Source organism: Erythrolamprus reginae, chromosome 4, assembly GCF_031021105.1.
Source record: "Erythrolamprus reginae isolate rEryReg1 chromosome 4, rEryReg1.hap1, whole genome shotgun sequence".
NCBI classification, from domain to species: Eukaryota; Metazoa; Chordata; class Lepidosauria; order Squamata; family Dipsadidae; genus Erythrolamprus; species Erythrolamprus reginae.
Genome location: NC_091953.1, coordinates 27,627,897 through 27,647,183, shown reverse-complemented (window position 1 = coordinate 27,647,183; position 19,287 = coordinate 27,627,897). Strand labels below are relative to the sequence as shown.

General features: G+C 36.4%; 1 protein-coding gene across 5 annotated transcripts in view; it reads right to left on the bottom strand.

Moving 5' to 3' along the window:
• Positions 1 to 559: 559 nt before the first annotated feature.
• The window catches only part of FRY (FRY microtubule binding protein), a 232,999-nt gene continuing 214,271 nt past the window's right edge, over positions 560 to 19,287 (bottom strand). For 4 of the 5 annotated variants that reach the window (XM_070749879.1, XM_070749876.1, XM_070749877.1 and 1 more), the window contains 7 exons: positions 17,825 to 17,974; positions 15,027 to 15,125; positions 14,449 to 14,532; positions 11,001 to 11,018; positions 7,492 to 7,602; positions 4,060 to 4,262; positions 560 to 2,983 (listed from right to left, as the gene is read on the bottom strand). In XM_070749879.1, the coding sequence (XP_070605980.1) occupies positions 2,725 to 2,983; positions 4,060 to 4,262; positions 7,492 to 7,602; positions 11,001 to 11,018; positions 14,449 to 14,532; positions 15,027 to 15,125; positions 17,825 to 17,974 (924 nt within the window). In that variant the 3' untranslated portion in view covers positions 560 to 2,724. The remainder of the gene's footprint in view (positions 2,984 to 4,059; positions 4,263 to 7,491; positions 7,603 to 11,000; positions 11,019 to 14,448; positions 14,533 to 15,026; positions 15,126 to 17,824; positions 17,975 to 19,287) is intronic. The other variant, XM_070749878.1, reaches the window with a different exon arrangement.

Here is a 19,287-nt window from a genome sequence, read left to right as displayed (position 1 = left end):
ACTTTGAATTTTGTGTCACATGTTAAACTATTAACATGTTAGCGCTTTTGTCCTAGGAGGGACATTACTCTCAAAACTAATTTGCAAAAATGACTGAATAGGCCTATATTAGAACAGAGGCATACTGAGTTTCATAGCACTATAGATTTCAACCCAATGTAAAAATAGGAAGAATTTGATAAGATTTGGCCACTTTTCATAAGCAATTGATATTTTCATATCAATTTCAAACAGTGATGCAAAGTAACATGAGTAGTTGCAGTTTCCCCCTATTTCTGTTGCATTTTAGCAAGGAGATGTGGAAATAGATAGTTAAGTAAAGCTTCCATCTTATTTTCAGTGGGTTTTGGGTGATAAAAATAGTAGCAATATTATACTGAAAACTACACGTTCTGAAGTTGCAAACATGGTTCAATTAATCATGATTATGATAGTTCTTAGATATACGGTATGTACATATGCCTAGATTGATATTTCATTTCAGAAAATGATGGTTTAAGCCTGTGCTATACAAGAGCTGGTAAGTAGCACAATGAAGAAGAAACATGAGCTTCATCCGTTCAATTATATTAGGTTTACTAACACTCAGAAACATCTGTTAATCTCTTACAAAGCATTCCTCTAAAGAGAATAGTAACTAAGTGAGTAGGGCAGCACTCAAGTCACACAGTGAAAGAGGCACTTCATGTTAGCTTTCATGAGGGTTAGCTGACACGGACTTGCCACACAAGATTATAAGCAATAAAAATAATTTTATATCCCATTAATACTCCCCAAATTCATATGGTTATGGTAGTAGGCCTTAATCACTAAGCATAAAGCTTGTCTCTCAACTCAATAGGGAAAAAGAAACCAAGATATATACTTAGCAAAATGACACGTTGATTTTATAGTCTGAATATGAGATATACTATTTGAATTCCTGTTTGAATCATTTTTAGGAAACAAAATTTTAAATTGGCTTCTATAATAAAGGTGGCACAATCCAACAGGAAGAGGTTCACACCTATAGAGCCCATCTGCTCAATCGTGGTGTTACAGAATAAGTACACTTACATTTTGCATAACATATTTCTTACAGCTTGATTTTTCCATTACAATTCAAACTAATACCTTGCTTTTCTAATATGTGCTCAAATTAGTGTTTTGAGGAAGGGAGAAAGAGGAGTCCATCAATTTTCATATATTCGCAGAAGCCCTTTCAGCCTGGTTCCTTTCCCACTTGTTTGGACTGTAAGTCCCAGAATTCCAGTATATTCTCTATGTAGAAATTCTGGTATTAGTAGTCCCAACATCTCTGGAAGACGCCAGATTGACAAAGCTTAGCTAGAGAGAACTAGTTGAGCAAGGATACATTAAATTTAAGGGATTTTGTTCAACTTATATTAATTTGTACAGGTTAATGTTTGGATGCATAGTGAGCACATAAATGTTGGATTTAATTTACATGTTGATTCAAGCCCAACTGAAAAAGAACCTGATTTCAAAATATTCTTATAGAATTGCTTCCATATATATATTATAGCATAAACTCATTACAATTTAGTACATTTACACGCTAATGTGTATGTATATAGATATATGTATGTTTGCATGTATGTACACATACATGTATATAGTCTTTTATACTTGAGATCTGTAATCATCAAAATATTAAAAGAAAATTCACAAAAACCTTTAAATGTATTTACAGGGTGAATAAGCGACACACACAATGTTGGAATAAAAGTGTCTCAAATGTGCAAATAACTTACATGCACTTATTTTAACTCTTTACAGCAGTAAGTGCAAAATAAAAAGCGCCAGAAAACATATATTACTAATAAGCAACCCCCCCCACTTGAAAATAGAAAGTAAATCTGATCTGTACTTAATAATTTCAGTGTTAAAATCCAAATGTACATTAAAATTAAAAGATGCATGTACCAGTTCAAAGGAACTTAAATCAGACGTGATATTTTTCTACAAAATGACAACTTATGCCAGACCAGCATTCTTAATATAAATATACATAAAAGCAACTCTCTAGTAAAAAGCAGCCAAAATCTTTTTTTTTAAAAATCTTCATCCATTCATAGGTACTTGGGTCTTAATAACAGACCTCTTGAAATAGGATCTAGTACCTTCCAAGACAGTAGCCTAGCAACATCAAATGTACCTTATAGCAGCTTATTTTTTTCCTCTATCAGAAGATACAGTAATCATATTTAAATACAGTGCACATTTGTAGTCCTTTACAACAACTTTCATATGCAGAGGCTCTCAGCTTTCACAGCAACAGTCTTTCAGCATCCTGTCGCTAGCTTCATTCTGCCCCTTTTTAATAACTTGGTCAAAGGAATAAATGTACAAAACTAAAAAAAAAAAAATCCTCAAGTGAAGGAGAGATTGCACTTTTGATATCTAAAACTATTTTCTAGAAAGAAAGTCTTGCTCAGTGTAGTAGTCTTTGGTATGTAAGGAAGTCACTTCTTCAGTAGTGAATTGCAGTTGCCTTGCAATTTGGGTATGTAGTTCAGAACAAAGGATTTGACGCTACCTTTGTCCTTATATTATGACTGCACTCTGAAAACACTGTCCAACTTTTCTTGGAAAACATTGTAAAAGTAACAAGATTGAGTGTGACTTGACCAACTTTTTGTAAAGCTGAAAATGCACTGAACCATCTCATCCCAGCATGGAAGCAATCCCAGCCCGAAAGAGGTAGGGGGCACCAGACTTTTGTCAGAGACTCGTGCCAGAAACACTGGAATCTGGAAGAAAAGAATTGATCACTCGGTAGCTTTGAGCTCGCCGGATCATGTCCCGAATTTCTATGTTCAGCTCCATCAGCTTCGTACAGATTTCGGTCAGGCTTTGGTTAGAGCCTACCAATGCATAAGTGCCAGATTGCCCTAGTGTTTGGTGCCGGAAGTAAATATTCAGTAGAGTCTGGACTTCATCATCGGAACTGCTTCCAAAAATATCATTCGGCCATAAATTCCTACAATGAAACAAAAATACAAGATATGCTACTGAAATGTTGTTTAATGCATATGAAATCTTATTTCTTTCTTTTGGGGTGGTGGTACTGTATATACATGTTTTGGTTTTTTTCTCCACACCTTACAGAAAAACAAATTCACCTTCAAATTGCAATACAATACAATGTAATATCAATTACCAAATTCTTAATCAAAATTCTTAATTGTTTAACTACTTTGTTTTGATATACATCATTTATCTTGTGCTACGTCCTTTTCTAATTTTGTCATCCGGAAATGAAATCTCATTTCTTCATTTCTGTGGCTAGACATGTAAAAAGGTAAAAACAACAACAACAACTAAAACACCAAAAACAGTATTGTCATAAAACGAAGGGGGAAAACCTTCATGGGCTAAGGAATTAATTACAATATGCACTGCAGTGCATTTAGAAGATTCCTCTTCAAGTTTTGTCTCTCTCTTTTGAAGGAGGAGAAAGAAGCTTTATTATTAGCTAGTAAAGTAACTTTACAATTCCTGGGTTTTGTATAAAGCAGGTTCACTTTCTTATGTGATTGAACCCATTGGGTTTTACAAGATAATGCTTCCGGCAAAGCTAACAGATATGCTGGATTAGGGGTCTTTATATTTTTGTACTTTTGCTTTTGGTACTATCTCATGTATATATTCCATGCAAAAGAAGCTTGAAAAGCATAGATAGTTTAGTGGACAAAACCAGCATGTTCACCACTAAGTTGGCATAACATACTAGAACTTGGTTCCTTTCAACATACAAAACTTAATTTGTGATCAAGACAAGTTTTTTTTCCATTTCAATACAGAACCTTCATTTCTCTAAACAAGGGAAACTGATAATAGACTGTGTTCCAAAATTATAACATTTAAAAAAAGCATATAGAAATTCCTGATTAATTTTTAATTATTTCTCAGTTATTAGATTGAAATGACTCCCTTTAATCTGGATCCATCTATATAAATTCAGCAATAATATTCAGTATTATTCAATAAAAACACACAGTATTTGAAAGCTGCTTTTCAGAGAAAATAAAATATATATAATCTATTCCAATGTACCTGCATTCTCTTATTTGGTGTAAAGCTTTTCCAAGTTCATTGTTTTTCAGACACTCTAGCATAAATTGAATAGCTATTTCTGTAGAAGTGAACATGGGTTCAGAGGTACTACTTTCTATAATCAATGGATCAAGTGCAATGGCAGCACTAGCTTCCTTAAGATTTTTCTTTAAGTCACTCAGCTCTCGTGACATATTTAGCAGCTGTGGAAGAAAAAAAAACTATCATTTTCACCAAGGTACATTTTCCCCTCCCATAAAAAAGATGCAAAATTCAAGAACAGATGAATTAATTAAATTAGGAGGAGCACTACCCATATGAAAATTAATTTAAGAATATATATTGAAATATATACTGCTCCAAAAAATAAAGGGAACACTCAACACATCTTAGATCTGAATGAATGAAATATTCTCATTGAATACTTTGTTCTGTACAAAGTTGAATGTGCACAACAGCATGTGAAATTGATTGTCAATCAGTGTTGTTTCCTAAGTGGATAGTTTGATTTCACAGAAGTTTGATTTCCTTGGAGTTATTTTGTGTTGTTTAAGTATTCCCTTTATTTTTTGGAGCAGTGTATAGTTGGTACATTTTGTCCTGATTATAAAACCAGGGGTGTTTTATAGGGTGTTATAGTGTGTTTTACAAGTTAAAGAATATCATAAACTCATTCCTGCTTTTTAAAAAATACAATAGATATTAATTAAAATAAAATTTTATTTACTGTATTAAACTCAATCAAATATTTGAGTATGAATCCAACTTTAAGAATTTATTAAGAAGATTGTTTTAACCAAAATAAAATGTGCTAAGCATTTAATCATGCATTGTAATTCCACTGTTCTAAAATAAGATTTATATCTTCCACGCTACTTCATGCTATCTTATTATTTATTTTTAGCCTGCCCAGCTTGGCTGCAGATCTACTTCTTTTGTGCCATATTTGTCCAGTTTACAAAATCAATGCATGATAATGACAAGGATTTTGTTCTTCAGCTGGCTTGTTCCAGACCCTTACACCGTGTTATGTTATTGTTTGGGGGCTGTGAGAAAAGACTTCCCTACTCTAATTTTAATACTGAAACTATAGTATTACAGTAAGCTGCATGTAGCATATACGGGCTACTCTTAAATAGGCTTAGGGTAATCTAAATGCTATACAGTGGTACCTCTACTTAAGAACGCCTCTTCTTAAGAACTTTTCTAGATAAGAACTGGGTGTTCAAGATTTTTTGTGCCTCTTCTTAAGAACCATTTTCTACTTAAGAAACCTGAGCCCAGAAAAATTTCACAGGAAATTTGAAAGCGGCACGAAGGCCCAGCCAGTTTTCTAAGGAGGCTTTGGCAGTCCAGAGCGAACAAAACGTTTTCTTTTCTCTGGGTGCTTGGAGAGGGAATAAACTTCTGCCAATGCCCAGGGAAAAGAAACACTCCCTTCACTCTGGGCAGCCCAGAGCGAACAGAGCGTTTTCCTTTCTCTGGGCGCTTGGAGAGGGAATTAACCACTTTGCTGTGGTGACTCCCTTGCGCTGCCTCCCACACATCTGCCGTGAGGTTGCCTCCTGGAGCATCTGGGTGCGGAAAGGCAAAAGGGGGCGCTTCGCCCGGGCCGAATAAACTCGGCTTCAGCCAAACCGAGGAGTCACCACAGTGAAGGAAAGGCGCTGGCTACAAAGCCTTAAAGTTTTGAATTTTTTTTTATTCCCCTCACCTCACCTTCTTCCTTCAGCAGTGATTGTCCTCTTCCTCTTCTTCCTCCTCCTCCTCCCACCCAAATTCCGAGCTTTTATTTCTTTCCTAATGGGTTTGCACGCATTATTTGCTTTTACATTGATTCCTATGGGAAAAATTGCTTCTACTTACAAACTTTTCTACTTAAGAACCTGGTCACGGAACAAATTAAGTTCTTAAGTAGAGGTACCACTGTGTATTTATTCTTCAAGTTAGAATCCAACACTAATCATGGAATTATTAAATGGTATTTCATGACAGAATATTTTCTTTGGAATTAGTATTCTTGCCCTATTTTTGTGCAAAATGGAACAGAATCTAGCCACCTAGAAGTGTAAAATGTAACCTGCAGGTTAAGAATTGTTGATGAGGTGCCTTGACTTCAAACATGAAGGAATTGATGTTTAAATTGAAATACATCTCAATACTGTACAGCCTTTTAAATTTAATAGTACTGCTTTTAGTGAAACCAACTAATATATCATTACAGCCATAAGCTGCAGTCTACAATAACATATTGTTAATTAGTGGCTTGAATGGTGATAAAGTCAATATCTAAAATGTCCCACCTAATTCTAAAAAGAAGGGAAAGAAGTTTAATGTCCTTTAACAACTTCATTTTATGAGATATTTCAGATTAAAAAAAAATATTGATACAGTTTTCCCCACCTCAATTTATATTGAGTAGGCTGTATAAAGTAGGTTAAAAATACAAGGGTAACAATACTGTGTAATCTAAGATTCATAATCCAGAAGTCATGGAGCTAAGCAGAGTCCACACCATGAAGCCACTCCCAGAAAAAGAAACAGAACCACTGAAAAAGAGTGCCTTTTACTCTGACTTTAGGTAATCAGTTAAAGGGATACCATGTTTAATGTGGTTCAAAATCCATTTATTCCAGTCTCACAAAATACAAACATGCAGGTGAAAGGCAGTGTGGTTAACATGTTAGACTAAAATCAAGGAGCTGTAGGTTCTAATTCTTTCTCAGGCATGTAAATTGGATTGGATAAGCTTGAGTTAGTCATTTTCTCAGCCATGAAATGCAACTGAGGGATATTACACTATTTGCCATTATTTTATTCAACATTCCTGTGGGGAGAAAATCAGGTATGCAAACTAACTTTAGCTTTCTCTCTGTATAAAAGAGAAGCAAAATATATATGTAAACAATATTTAACTGTTTTCTTAAAATGAGACATTTTCATAAAATCAACAAAAGGCTTTAAAGTTTTATACATTTATAATTTCAAAAGAGAGTGTTTAATAGACAATCTGGAATCAACTCCCCCCGGAGATTAGAACTGCTCCCACCCTCCTTGTCTTCCGTAAACTACTTAAGACCCACCTATACCGCCAGGCATGGGGGATTTGAGACATCTTTCCCCCAGGCTTATTATAATTTATGTTTAGTATGTATGTGCTGTTTGGTTTTTAATTATGATAAGGTTTTTAGTTTTTTAATATTAGATTTGTGCCATTATAATATTGTTTTTATCGTTGTTGTGAGCCGCCCCGAGTCTTCGTAGAGGGGCGGCATACAAATCTAATAAATTATTATTATTATTAATCTGCAGACCAGAATGTGTTTAGGGCCCAATAAAAATATAGAAGTGTGATTGGCACTAGTTTCCCCATGTTTCTGTAATGACAACAATTATTCAAGGAAAAATTGCTTCTCGTCTTTTCTTACATACCTCTGGCATTGTACTAACTTCATGCACTTGTCCGATGAGTTTACAGTACGACTGAAAAAGTAACAATAACTGGAAATGCAGCTTATATAATCTCTGACACAGTTCCAATTGCTAAAAAAAACAATAGTAGAAAAGAGAGTTGCTATTAAAAGATGACAGCTTGGATTTTTCCGATAATGTGCTTTGCAACAGAAACTAAGAATTCAAGAATTAAAAAACAATATAAAGGTATTATGAGTATCTTATGCTATTTCTACATCATTTGTTTTAATATTTCTTTAGGCTGATGATGAGTTAGAATCCCAGCGACCAATTAGGTTCCACAGAGTGGGCCTTCTCCGGGTCCCGTCAACTAAACAATGTCGTTTGGCGGGACCCAGGGGAAGAGCCTTCTCTGTGGCGGCCCCGGCCCTCTGTAACCAACTCCCCCCAGAGATTAGAATAGCTCCCACCCTTCTTGCCTTTCGTAAGCTTCTTAAAACCCACCTCTGTTGTCAGGCATGGGGGAACTGAGATATTCTTTCCCCCTAGGCTTCTACAATTTATGTATGGTATGTTTGTATGTATGATTGGTTTTAAAATAAGGGTTTTTAGTTGTTTTAGTATTGGATTGTCACATGTTGTTTTTACCACTGTTGTTAACCGCCCCGAGTCTACGGAGAGGGGCAGCATACAAATCCAATAAATAAATAAATAAATAAAGCAGTGATGGTGAACATATGGCACGGGTGCCACAGGTGGCACGCGGAGCCATATCTACTGGCACACAAGCTGTTGCCCTAGTTCAGCTCCAATGTGCATGTGTTTTCTGGGTAAAAGGGTAAAAGTGCCCTCCCCCATCCCCTCAGAGGCTCTCTAGAAGCCAAAAAAAACCCTCCCAGATCTCCCACAGAGGCTCTGGGAGGGGGTTTTTGGCTTCTAGAGAGCCTCAGAGGGGTTGGGGGAGGGCACTTTTACCTTCCCCCAACTTCAGGGAAGCATTTGGAGCCTGGGGAGGGCAAAACACGACTCTACTGGGCCCACCAAAACTTGAGAAAGAGGCCATTTCCGGCCTCCAGGGGGCCTCTGGGGAGTGAGGGAAGCTGTTTTCACCCTCCCCAGGTATAGAATTTTGGGTGTGCACACTCTTTCAGCACCTGAGGGAAAAAAAGGTTCACCATCACTGGCCTAAAATCAGTTATCCTTGATATAATTTTTTCCACTCCCATGAAAACAGTTGCAAGCCATACTTTCTTACTCCCAAGTAATATGGAGTTAATAAGGATGATCTATCTTGTAGGACTTGAAATGCTGAGTCTTATTAAAATCTACGATGCAGAATCTCCTCTTGCATAACTTAGAAACATAGAAACATAGAAGACTGACGGCAGAAAAAGACCTCATGGTCCATCTAGTCTGCCCTTATACTATTTCCTGTATTTTATCTTACAATGGATATATGTTTATCCCAGGCATGTTTAAATTCAGTTACTGTGGATTTACCAACCACGTCTGCTGGAAGTTTGTTCCAAGGATCTACTACTCTTTCAGTGAAATAATATTTTCTTACGTTGCTTTTGATCTTTCCCCCAACTAACTTCAGATTGTGTCCCCTTGTTCTTGTGTTCACTTTCCTATTAAAAGCACTTCCCTCCTGAACCTTATTTAACCCTTTAACATATTTAAATGTTTCGATCAGGTCCCCCCTTTTCCTTCTGTCCTCCAGACTATACAGATTGAGTTCATTAAGTCTTTCCTGATACGTTTTATGCTTAAGACCTTCCACCATTCTTGTAGCCCGTCTTTGGACCCGTTCAATTTTGTCAATATCTTTTTGTAGGTGAGGTCTCCAGAACTGAACTTCTTTTTATTAAGCTAATATTACCAGAATGACTAACATTTCATCTATTTTATCTCAATACAGTGTGCATTACTTTTACAAATTAATTTGACATGAAATGTAAAAACCAGCAAGGTGTACTTTTACTTCAAGTAGTATCAGAAACTACGTTCTGGGATCATAAACTGTAATTTATTGTGATAGGAAACAGTTAATCCATCTATATTCTCCCTTTTCTTCTCTTATATGGCCATGAGAAGAAATTTCAAAGCCTTTTCTTCCATTTTTATTAATTTTATTTTAATGTTTTGTCTTTATCAAAATATTGTGGCTATTCTTATCTATGTGTTCTTAAAACAACAGAATTTCAAAGTATGGGTTATGAAAATAGGTTATTATAAAAATTCTTATGGAAAAATATAGTTTAGACATAATTGTTACAGGGTGAAATATTAACTTTCCCAGTGGCAGAACGCATAGTTGATTTCATTGTAAAACACATAGCTCATTGTGAAATAGCACAATGGGTTCTGGATTGTAATTCATTCATATTTTCATGGAATGACTGACCCTTTGAATAAATAAATAAATTATGGGCTCAGATATTGAGAATAGGTAAATATTTTTATGGGAACTCTTGCTTAAATTGAGCTAAGTAAATTAAAATTAAAACATTTACTCTAAACTATATTTGTTACATGGTTTATTTATGTTCATGGTAATTCCCTAACTTTAAAAATTATAGCAGCTGTTCCTTAAACTTTTCATTTATATAGAACATTTTATTTTCATTGAAAGCCTTCAGCATCACCACATGAACCAAAAACACGAAACTTTGGAACTCTAATATTGTATTAGAATCATTACTCTTGTTTCACTAACATTCCCTCTTGAAATCTTACAGACTTGGTGTAAAAAAAATCTTGTGAGTATTTGATGCTATCGTATGATCTGGACGCAATTTTATTTTGGTGTCCACTCGAAGAAGCACTTATACTAGCTTTAGAGCTTTAAGTAATAGTTTTATCTGCAGACTACAGATTCAGAATGATTGCCTTATAGCTTTTGTAAGTGACTGCAAATGATTACTGTAAATTCTGAAAGTCTGTTACTCAATGTCATATCAATCCATGTGGTTGTAGATTATCATTTGTTACAAAATGATAACTCATTATACAGTAGCTACTTAAAAGTAGTTGAATTTCTCTCTTGCATTATGAACCTATGCAGTGAATTTGTAATTTGTAATAACTAGATATATGGTCCTCCAGATAAATGACCAATTAAGGCTACAAATAAGTCCTCTGATATAAAATAGCTTGCTGCAGTGATGGCTGATGAGATCAGGAAATAAGTAACTTTCTTTAATAAAGTATTCGATTAGTTTGATTTATTCAGAAGAAAAGCAACTGAGTGCTCTGATAATTAAAGAAGGCTAATATACTTTCAAACAAAATTTATATAATAATTGGAGTTAAATGTGACATGGTCAGAATTTATAGGCAAAGAAAGCTCCATTCAAGGAACTTGGGAAACTGTACAGTAAAATAAAATAAAAACAAATGATTTAATATTGATTGTCCAGTGAATAAATAAGAAAGTGAAAAGGGAGAAAACATGCTAAGAGTTAAAACAGTGTATTAGTCCATACTTTAATGGACAAAGAATATGAAAAGAATGTTTAACTTACTGCAAGAGATTCCATTTGCTACACAGCAAGCATGGTACAGGAAAAAGGAAAGGAAAGAAAGTAAAGGGTCAGTGTAATGCATGCAACTGGAAAAGCACAGCCATTCCTACTACTCTCTTACTACAATTAGCAGAATTTATTTTGGGTTGCTAAAGTGATTCAAGATGTATCAACTACACAACATGCATGGCTCAGAAATCTTAATCGTAATTGTCAAATCAATAATTGCAATTCTCTTATAGAGCAGAGTGATCATAAGAAAAAAAAATCAAATCCCATGATAAGATTATAAACTGGCCAAATAATATATACTTGTGATTTCCAAAATCTGCACCAGCAAGATGCAACAGACTGGAAGGAAAAGGTTACAAAAACAGGACATAATATTAGAATTATGAAGTCTACGTTTTCATAATCTTAAAATTTCCGTTTTAAGAAATTTTTAAAAGTTGTGGATGCAAATTGATTAGGCTCTTTTAGTATCATGCAAGTTTCAAACAATATTTAGGCGGGTTGAGGTAAGCAAACATATGAGGTAAGCAAGGTTGTCCTATTTTTGAAATAGGAGGTCAGATCCAGTTATTTGTAGGCTATTCATTGTCAGATGTTTAAACAGCATGCTCTGCCACCGTACTTATTACAGTTTAGGAGGAGATTTCAAGCTCCCTCACATTTTAATTTTAATTAAAAAAAATTTTTTTTTTTTAAAAAAAGATGGTTAGATTTTTTTTTTTTTTAAAAAGATTTTATTCTGTACTTTATTGCATACTATTACTTATAAGACCTAACATAATTAAGAACAATTGTAACAGGTAAAAAAGTTGGACAAGATCTGTAAACTAAACAAACAAAATGTGATATATGTACTTATGAAAACAATAAAAAGAAATTAAAAAAATTAGATTTTCTGTATGTTGTAATCCGTTTGGAGCAATCACAGAATATGCAGCATATACCTTTCTAAAAATAAAAGAAAAACAAAATAATATGATTCATTTTTTAAAAATGCTACCCCCCACCTCAACCTCATCTATATTGTGCTTAAAAGGTTCTGTGGAGCTCTAAAATGTATGTACAATTTTATACTTGCTGATTCTAATAAAAACCCTTGTGTATTGTAGATATTAAATGTAAATGTTAACTGTAGTTAACCTATTTCTGAAAGACGTTTATAAATTGAACTATAATTTTTAATGTATTGATATCTTTAAAATATAAAATAAGATAATGTATAGGAATATATTCTTAGGATAGCTGAGAAATTAAATTGCCCGTAACATTTAAACTGCTGACAAAACTAACTGTATTTGCACTAGAACATGTTATATACCAATCTGAATATGATGCTTCTTTGAAGCATGAACCTAAGTAAGACAGTAGTCCCTCGCTATACCGCACTTCACCTACTGCGGCTTCACTTCATCGCGGGTTTCTGAGGAAGTCGATCGGCAGATTTAAACAGCCCGCCGAACTCGATTGGCAGGTTTTTAAAAAAAAAATAATCTAAAATTGTAAATACTGTATTTAAATACTGTATCTAAAATAAATACTGTGTGGGAAGGGTTTATAAACACTTAAAACAATGAAAACTTACCAAACAATTACAATATAAATACTTAAATAAGTACTATCAGTCGATAAATTCCCCATCGCGGATTTCACCTATCACGGCCAGGTCTGGAACGTAACACCAGCGATAGGTGAGGGACTACTGTTACAGTATTTCTTTTTTCTAATAAAAGTAGCACAAGTCACCTATTTAAAGAAAGCTCTTTCTCAAATATCTATTCAGCTGTCAATAAGGAATACAGTATGTGGGAACAATCTACTCTGGGACCATCTTTCCTAGATCAATGGCTCTAATCTCCAATGACCACCATATAGAACCAATGCTCTATCACTGTAAGAAATGGAGAAAGAAAGCGTCCTACCAAGCAAACATTTCTGAAGCTTTGTAGAAAAAAACTAAGGAAATGAGAGATGTTTATTCCTCCATTGATTTCCTGCTTAAGTGATTTTCTCTTGCTATATATGCACTTCATTTTTGAAAACAAAATCATTAATTAATTTGTTATAGAAAGTAATGTTAATAAATGCAATATTTACACCTATACAAACTAGCTAAAACTGAAGTATTTGGATATAATGACTATGACAACAGGACACAAATCCCCAAATGTATGAGTTTATACAACCATAAGTTCGCCCTAGCACGGAGCCTTAAACACCAGCCTAAAGATGACACAGTAAAAGACCTGAATATGCCAAGACAGATATATAAATCTCTGTCTAAAATATGTAACCCTTCCCTGGTGCAGAGCTGAAGGGATTGGATACTGTAGCCTAGAGGTTAATTCTCTGCCTTACAAGGCAAAGGTTGCAGGTTCAAGTCCCAGTGAGGGTATGGCTAGCTAATGAGGCCAAAATAAGGCCGAAATAGATCTATCTTAGTCTCCCTTAATTTTCAAGTTCAGCAAAAAACATGTGACATATATATATATGTATATGTATCTATCTATATCTATCTATCTATATCCCTGCCTCCCTCCCTCCCTCCCTCCATCGGTTTGTCTGTAACATATTTTTGCTGATAATGAAAAGGAAGGAAGACTAGTATAGATCTATTTCAAGCTATTTTGGTCTCGTCAGCTAGCCATACCTTTACCGAGATTTGGAAAAAATTAACAGAAAAAATTATATATATAAAAATATATAATTTATTTGACACATACAGAATATAGTTGTCGGCTATAAATAAATTAACTGCCTTGAAGTGGCCCTGGGGTGTGTGTGTGTGTGTGTGTGTGTGTTTATGTCGGAGATTCTTTGCAAAGACATTAAAGTTGAGGCAGCTATATCTGTTGAACGGGCTTTCCTGGGTCACCTCTGAGTGCAGGAGACCTTTCGTTACTAATCTCTATACTTCATATGTATATGGACAACCTGAAAAAGCGTTTGAAGCAGCTGGAGGATGGCTGTTGGAAGACAACCAACGCAATTCGACTTTCTGGGTTTTCTTTGAAGACGTTTCACTTCTCATTCAAAAAGCTTCTTGGATGAGAAGTGAAACATCTTCAAAGAAAAACCAGAAAGCCATGTGGCCTCTTGAAAAAGCACCTTTGGGACAACCATAATCTGAATGATTGAGAACCTCCATAGAAATGCCTGTTTCTTTTTCCATTATTGGCATTTGATTGAGATGGGAAGCCACAGCAATTAAATTAATAAATTTCCATGATTTTTAAGATGGGGACTGAAGAAAGAAGGGATTTTTCAATGTTTAAACAAACATGGGAGTATAAATTTATCTTCAGCATGTAGGAGAATAATTCAGAACCTGCTTATATTAAGTTTCGTAGTTGCCATGGTATTAGACTGAAATTGAAACTAACAAAAGGCACACAAAAATCTTCCTCCAGAACCACCATATAGCCAGAGTTTTTATTACCTTTTCTTCTGAATCTCCTGGCTGACAAGTGATAACCCCATCTCTTGAACCCCCTGAAAAAGTTGCCTTGCAGTTTGCCAGCCACTGTTTGTAAAAAACAATATATATGTATATATGTGTTTACATACATACATACACGTACACACCCACATATATTTATATAGGCATTAGCACAGAAGACATAAACTTTCAATTTAAAAAAAATCATACTTTGAGATAATATACATTTAACTGAACTTCTAAATATTTTCTGGAATAAATCTAAGAAAAGATGCATTGCCGTGCTGAATATAAAATTCTTGAATGAAAATGTAGTAGATACTACATTGTAACTTAAATCAAATGTAATCCACATTATGACAACTCCAATCCCTAAAATCTTGTTTACTTCCTAGAATGTTTAAGTTTTTAAAGTTAAAATAATTAATATACAGTATATTCTGAAAGTCATGAATATACATCAGTGTTAACTATGTTCTCCAAGAAATGGCTTACTGATGAACTAATCTCCTTCCAGATTTTATATTTAAAAATAAGACAAAAATCAACATAAGTCAAAACATAACGGTCATGCTTACAGAAAGTGTTGCTTCTTTTCTGTTATTATATGTATCCAAGTATTCTTGTAGTTCTAAGACACTAAACTTTAATTTCTCTAGAAGCCCACAAGAGAGAAGCTGGAAAAAAATAAAGATGCTTCAGTGAACATTGTTTCTTTCAAAGACTGGTAAAAATTGCTCTCATTGAGTAATGAAAATCATCAGGGACAATCCCATAAGAATTAAACTCTAGAATGGTCATGCAGAATGACTTTGTCTCAGGCACAATGCTTCATGTGAGATCAGATGTTACAGAGAAACTGCCTGGTCTAGCTGATGAGGATCAGATTATCTCCGGGACTGCCTTCTGCTGCACGAATCCCAGCGACCAGTTAGGTCCCACAGAGTTGGCCTTCTCCGGGTCCTGTCGACTAAACAATGTCGTTTGGCGGGACCCAGGGGAAGAGCCTTCTCTGTGGCGGCCCCGGCCCTCTGGAACCAACTCCCCCCAGAGATTAGAATTGCCCCCACCCTCCTCGCCTTTCGTAAGCTCCTTAAAACCCACCTCTGCCGTCAGGCATGGTGGAACTGAGATATTCTTTCCCCCTAGGCCTCTACAATTTACGCATGGTATGTTTGTATGTATGTTTGGTTTTATAAATAAGGGTTTTTTAGTTGTTTTAGTATTGGATTGTTACATGCTGTTTTTATCACTGTTGTTAGCCGCCCCGAGTCCACGGAGAGGGGCGGCATACAAATCCAATAAATAAATAAATAAATTCTCAGACATCCTGCTAAAGTTACCTAAAGGCTCATGGAAATTAAGATTTATTTTCTTGTTGGTTTCAAATGTTTCACTGCTCATCCAAACAGCTTCATCAGTTGCAGCCAGTTAGTAGGCAGGAATGTACCAACACCTCCTGCATAGGATCGCCAACACGATTGTCAACGACTGATGACTGATATGGCACAAGAAGAACTCCTCCTGCACCAACCTTTCCTCCTAACTAACTGGCTCCAATTGGTGAAGCTACTTGGATGAGCAGCGAAGCGTCTCAAAAATCAAGAAAATAAGTCCAGTTGTCACGACTCAATCTTCAGACAACTTTACCTGGATGACTGAGAATCTGCCCTGACATATTACAAAGCACTTTAGAAATGCCTGAGGTTGATGTGGGAGCAGTTGGTACATTCCAAGGACTCTTTGCCTGACTAACTTACTCTGACGGATGAATGGTCAGCTTTGGTGACCAACAAAAGTTCTCAAACTAACAAGAAAAATAAGTCCAGGCGACACAATTTAATCTTCAGACTCTAGTTTAGCCTACTTCATGAAGAAAATGTTTTGGAATTTGAAAGGTAGCACTTTGGTGATGAAAGTTTCCATTTATAATGTGACATGGTAATGAGTATAAAAACATATTTTGGTGATTAAGGCATCTGGCTAGAAAGATGAAGTCAGTTCAAGTTCTGCCTTACGCATGAAAGTCAGTTGGGTGTCTTTGGGCCAGTTAATTTGCTATGGAAAGTAATGTTAAGAAATGCAATATTTCAACCCAACCAACCTCACAGATTTGTTGCTACAGTGTTCCCTCGATTTTCGCGGGGGTTACGTTCCAAGACCGCCCGCGAAAGTCGAATTTCCGCAAAATAGCGGTGCGGAAGTAAAAACACAATTTTTGGCTATGGACAGCCAAAAATTACCCCCACGCACCCTTTTTCAAGGAGTCGGGCTTGAAATTAGGGTGGGGAGCGACGAAAGTGCGGAGGCCGGCAAAGATTGCTTTGAATGTCGGCTGCCCCCGCCCCCCCAGCGCCTCCGGCCCCCTCGCCGCTACCGCCCGCCCGCCCGATCCACCCCTCTCACCGGCTTTCTTGGGACACGGGTCCTCCTGCAGCAGCGCTGGCGGCTACGGCTTCTCATCCTCTTCATTCGGCCGGTAGCTGCTCTGAGCGCTTTGAGAATGCCCGCCCCGCCCCCCTCACAGTCCCTTAGCTGAGAGCGCTTTCGTCCCAGCTATCAGCGAGGGGGCTGCAGGAGAGGTGGGGCAGGCGTTCTCAAAGCGCTCAGAGCGGCTACCGGCCGAATGAAGAGGATGAGAAGCCGTAGCCGCCAGCGCTGCTGCAGGAGGACCCGTGTCCCAAGAAAGCCAGTGAGAGGGGTGGATCGGGCGGGCGGGCGGTAGCGGCGAGGGGGCCGGGGGCAGCCGACATTCAAAGCAATCTTTGCGGCCTCACAGAGAGGGAGAGAGAGGGAGAAAGAGAGAGAGAGCAAGAGGGGGGAGAGTGGAAGGTAGAGAAAGAGAGAAAAATGATAGAAAAAGGGAGAAAAAAAGAGGAATGAGAAAATGATTGAAGCAGAGAATGACAGGAAAGAAAGAGAAAGAGAGAGAGAAGTGACTCTTGGTGATGACATATGACGTCATCGGGTGGGAAAAAACGTGGTATAGAAAAAAAACCGCGGAGTATTTTTTAATTAATATTTTTTGAAAAACCGTGGTATAGCCATTTCGCGAAGTTTGAACCTGCGAAAATCGAGGGAATACTGTATAAGGAAAATGGAAAAAAAAGGTGGGTTGGATATGTTTGCCACCTTCAGTTAATTGTAAAAATAATAATAATGATGGGATGCAAATAAATAAATAAAAACAAATAAAATATAATTATGCATTAAAGGCTGTATGCTCCATAATGTGCAACATATCTTTAATTATCCAGGGAACAAATATTCAGGGGAACAGACATGCTGATCATGAAAAGAAATCATGAAATTACTCATCCACATAATTCTAATAAACATGCTGCTTTTGTGTGATTGCTTATGTAAATATACTCACGGTTTCAGCATCTACAAAAAGCGTAGGACATTCTGAACATGAAGTCAGCATCTGGGATGAGCTCACAAACTTTGAGCCAATTCCTCGCAGATTGTCACCGAGATAGCTGGCAGCATCACACGTCAGAAAGCAGAATCTTTTCTGAATATTCTGTAAAGCAGAATTGTATTGTAGAATTTAATGCATCTTAGATAATGCATTTTAAATAATATTCGACTTCTTTTTTATCGCTTTGTATCTATTTATATTGCATTTTTATTATTGTTGTAAGTCGCCCTGAGTCCTTCAGGATTGGGCAGCATAGAAGCTGAACAAACAAACAAATAAATCTTTTAATTTCATACAAAGGCTGTATATGTTAAGACAGTATTGGAGCTTGCCCATTAAGGTTGCAAGTGGTGATGACACCCACCCTCTGCTCTCACTGATACAGTTGTTGAAACAAACATATAGGCTGTTAAGCTGGTACTCAATCTGAGTATTGTATAGGCAGTTCTGTGTTAGCAAAAACTTCAGAAGAGAAGGATTTAGGGGTAGTGATTTCTGACAGTCTCAAAATGGGTGAACAGTGTGGTCGGGCGGTAAGAAAAGCAAGTAGGATGCTTGGCTGCATAGCTAGAGGTATAACAAGCAGGAAGAGGGAGACTGTGATCCCGCTGTATAGAGCGCTGGTGAGACCACATTTGGAATACTGTGTTCAGTTCTGGTGACCTCACCTACAAAAAGATATTGACAAAATTGAACGCGTTCAAAGACGGGCTACAAGAATGGTGGGAGGTCTTAAGCATAAAACTTATCAGGAGAGACTTAGTGAACACAATCTGTAGAGTCTGGAGGACAGAAGAAAAAGGGGGGACATGACCGAAACATTTAAATATGTTAAAGGGTTAAATAAGGTTCAGGAGGGAAGTGTTTTTAATAGGAAAGTGAACACAAGAACAAGGGGACACAATCTGAGGTTAGTTGGGGGAAAGATCAAAAGCAACATGAGAAAATATTATTGTATTGAAAGAGCAGTAGATCCTTGGAACAAACTTCCAGCAGACGTGGTTGATAAATCCACAGTAACTGAATTTAAACATGCCTGGGATAAACATATATATCCATCCTAAGATAAAATACAGGAAATAATATAAGGGCAGACTATATGGACCATGAGGTCTTTTCCTGCCGCCAATCTTCTAGTTTCTAGGTTTCTATTTTCGCCAATATTTTTGCTTCCACACATGCGCAAAAACAAAAAACGGCAAAAATCAACAAAATCTTACTAGCCCAAGCAAGATTTCAGCTATTTATGCCGAAATTTTTGCTTCCGCACATGCACAGAAGCAAAACCCGGCGAAAATCTACAAAATGTCACGAGCAAAAGTGCCTTCAGGAAGGTTTGAGCATGAGAATTAGGAATGTAGAAATTCTGTAAACATTAAATTGGGATTTAAAGAGTGAAAGATAAGGCAATTCTC